The 2788-nt window shown below is 40.7% G+C and overlaps 1 protein-coding gene across 2 annotated transcripts; it reads right to left on the bottom strand.

Moving 5' to 3' along the window:
• Nucleotides 1–750: 750 nt before the first annotated feature.
• Nucleotides 751–2577, bottom strand: zcchc10 (zinc finger, CCHC domain containing 10). Of its 2 annotated transcripts, XM_048237324.1 has the most exons (5): nt 2291–2577; nt 2117–2188; nt 1517–1675; nt 1316–1366; nt 751–1221 (listed from the first exon to the last, which is right to left on the bottom strand). In XM_048237324.1, exons 2-5 carry the CDS (start codon nt 2155–2157, stop codon nt 957–959), a joined length of 516 nt encoding a protein of 171 aa, XP_048093281.1. In that variant the 5' UTR covers nt 2158–2188; nt 2291–2577; the 3' UTR covers nt 751–956. The 2 variants fall into 2 exon arrangements, with proteins under 2 accessions (XP_048093281.1, XP_048093280.1); XM_048237323.1 differs by having other exon boundaries at nt 2117–2577.
• Between the last annotated feature and the right edge of the window lie 211 nt (nt 2578–2788).

The raw sequence follows: 2788 nt of genomic DNA, 5'->3' as shown, positions 1-2788 counted from the left end.
AATGACAAACCAAGATGTCCATCTATTTCCGTTCAAACTATATCTGCATAATGCAAACATTAAGTATAGTCAAAACTTGATATGTATGAGATATGTAAATCTACAGATCTGTACACTGGAAAACATGCTGTCAAAATGTTTGTTTTAGAGCACAACTGAAGTCATAATCAATGGCATGTATGTTTATTTTTCAGTCTTAAGTTCCTACAACACACCAATAAAGCCAAAACTACACTGTTGGATTAAGGCACCTGTATTTCTGATATAAATGTAACTAGCTTCTATTAAAAATATATATTTCTCCTTTTCTCTTACACACTCATTCTTTCAAACACTGGTTTGGAAATTGCAATGAGGTGACCACCAAGACAAATATTTAAAAACTAGATTATACCTCACTGGAAAGCCTTTAAAACACGTATCCATACCTGAAACGTTTAGTATTAAATGTCAAAGTGAACCATATTCCCTCTAAGCTGATCTGGGGTGCGTTTCCCAAAAGCATAGTTGCTAACTAAGTTGACTGTTCTAAAATGATGTTGACTACACTTCCACAGTTCTACAGTATTCCATACTGCCACTGACTGTATATGATGGTAGATGTAGACAACAGTGAATAGAGCAAACAGATATATTTCCAAATGTTCATACCAACAAATATGTAGCTTTCCCTCTCAGTAGCACAATTGTTAATTATTCAACCTTATTTAAACAGGATGTTCAACCATATTACAAAATAGTCAGAGGGAATTAAAAATCCAATATCCTTTATTGAAAAGAAAAGAAATCTTGCTTGCCTAGGCACATGGTGTGCTCTAGCAGCCTCAGGATTGAAGGTTTAAAACATCTTGATACAACCAAGTCATACCAAAACTGACTGGGTACAGGATTACCACATAATCACAAAAACACATGGTAGCATTAAAAAATGAAAGGAAATCTGGGCTTTAAGTCCTTCAGGTTTTCTTTTTTCTCTTCACAGGTGGGCCTTGGTCTGAACTACTGCTGCTAGAGGAATCTGAATCTGATTCGGAGCTGCTGCTACTACTGCTGTTGCTGCTACTGGAGGAGGCCGAGGAGCTGGAGCTGCCCTCGCTATCACTGCTGCTGTCCTCCGACGAAGACGAGGAGCTGGACGACTCGCTGCTATCAGAGGAAGAGTCACTTGAGGAGCTGTCCGAGTCACTGCTGACACCTGTGGAGCTACTCTGGTCCTTTTCCCTACAAAAAAACAAGGGACATTGCCATACATCAGACCATCTTCCACATGATGCACTTTGGAATGATTTATCAAAGAAGACTAAATCTCCATTACTTTTTTCTCCTCTTCTTTTTCCTTTTATCAGCAACTTCTCCCCCATGAGGGCTGTGAGGAAGAGCAAATGGTAGCAGTGTGAATCATGACTGAATACACAACACAAACACCACAAGTGACACACACACACACACACACACACACACACACACACACACACACACACACACACACACACACACACACACACACTATACTTACATTACATGTTCTTGTTTGTTATCGTTTTCCTTTAGGGTTTTTTTCATCTCTGCAGTTCGAGAGGGTCGATAAAGGTACTTCCTTTTCCCTTTGCACTCATAGGTCCAGTGACCAAGTTCTAGACACTTCTGACATTTAACGTTTTGCTTGTTTGCCTCTCTGTTTTGGTATGAAGTGGAATGACAAAAAAACCAAAGCAATACCGTTAACGTTACTGTTAAAACCTGACGTTTGCTATCTTGTTATCACTATCAAATTAGGATGACAAAATGTCTCACGTCTGTTACCTTTGAACACATTTAAGTTACATATTAAAAATAAATATTAATACACTTAAAGCTAACATTCAAGGGCAAGGCTTTGAACAAATTTGCCAGTGCTTATCAAGTGTTTTAAGCAGTGTAGTCGTAGACGTAACGTTAACTGTTAGCTGTTGCTAGCTAATAATAAGCTAGTAGTTGGTCCAGTTGGTCCCCTGCTACACGGTGTTGTATTTCCTGTACAACAAACACTACACAATATAGTTCACATAGTACTAAATAACTGTGTTGACCTCCTGACAAACTCATACGCCAGAATTTGCATTAATATAGTACTTACGCTAGCCTTCTAGCAATCAGTCGATGCATCGGAGTCGCCATGTTGACAAAGTTTCTTCTACTATTCTCCACACTGTGTAACAATAAATGTAGATGTGATATCGCCACCTACTGTCTGGAAGAGAACCCCGACACGTTAAAACCAGAACCAACATAAGAGCCGTATGCTATTAACCTCAGGTTAGTAGGCTATGCCTCTGACCAACATGACCAAGTAGCCACTGGTAGCATCTTCTCCGGTCTGGACCAGGGCCTCCAATCTAATCCATTAATACACATTCTTTACACTCATCATCATCAACGACATTTCTTAAGACCCCAGCTGGCGGAAGGTGAAAAGTGTTCCTGAAACAGAAAGGTCTTGAGGTGAGCTTTGAAGAAAGGAAAGGAGGGACAGTCACGGAGGGATTGAGGGAGGGAATTCCAGAGCTAGGGGGCATGGCGCTGAAAGACCTGCCACCTAGAGTCTGGTGCGGGGGACAGAGAGGAGATTTTGATTAGAGGATCTGAGGGAGCGGGAAGGAGTGTAGGAGATCAGAAGGTCACAGAGGCAAGGAGGAGCAAGGTCATGGAGGGCTTTGAAAGTGAGTAGTAGAATTTTCAATTTGATTTGGGACAGAACCGGTAACCAGTGAAGCTGAGAAAGAATAGGGGTGATTTGTGCAGATCTCTT

Source organism: Alosa alosa, chromosome 2 (genome assembly GCF_017589495.1).
Source record: "Alosa alosa isolate M-15738 ecotype Scorff River chromosome 2, AALO_Geno_1.1, whole genome shotgun sequence".
Lineage (NCBI taxonomy): Eukaryota > Metazoa > Chordata > Actinopteri > Clupeiformes > Clupeidae > Alosa > Alosa alosa.
Note: the sequence above shows the minus strand (reverse complement) of the source record. Positions and strands in the feature narration are given on the sequence as shown.

Excerpts from the sequence above, each read along its gene's own strand:
- zcchc10 (XM_048237323.1), bottom strand. The coding sequence starts at position 2,157 with ATGGCGACTCCGATGCATCGACTGATTGCTAGAAGGCTAGC. Across the intron at positions 1,676-2,116 it reads CTGATTGCTAGAAGGCTAGC|AGAGGCAAACAAGCAAAACG; the intron begins GTAAGTACTATA and ends ATACCAAAACAG. Across the intron at positions 1,222-1,315 it reads AAAAAGAAGAGGAGAAAAAA|GGAAAAGGACCAGAGTAGCT; the intron begins GTAATGGAGATT and ends GTTTTTTTGTAG.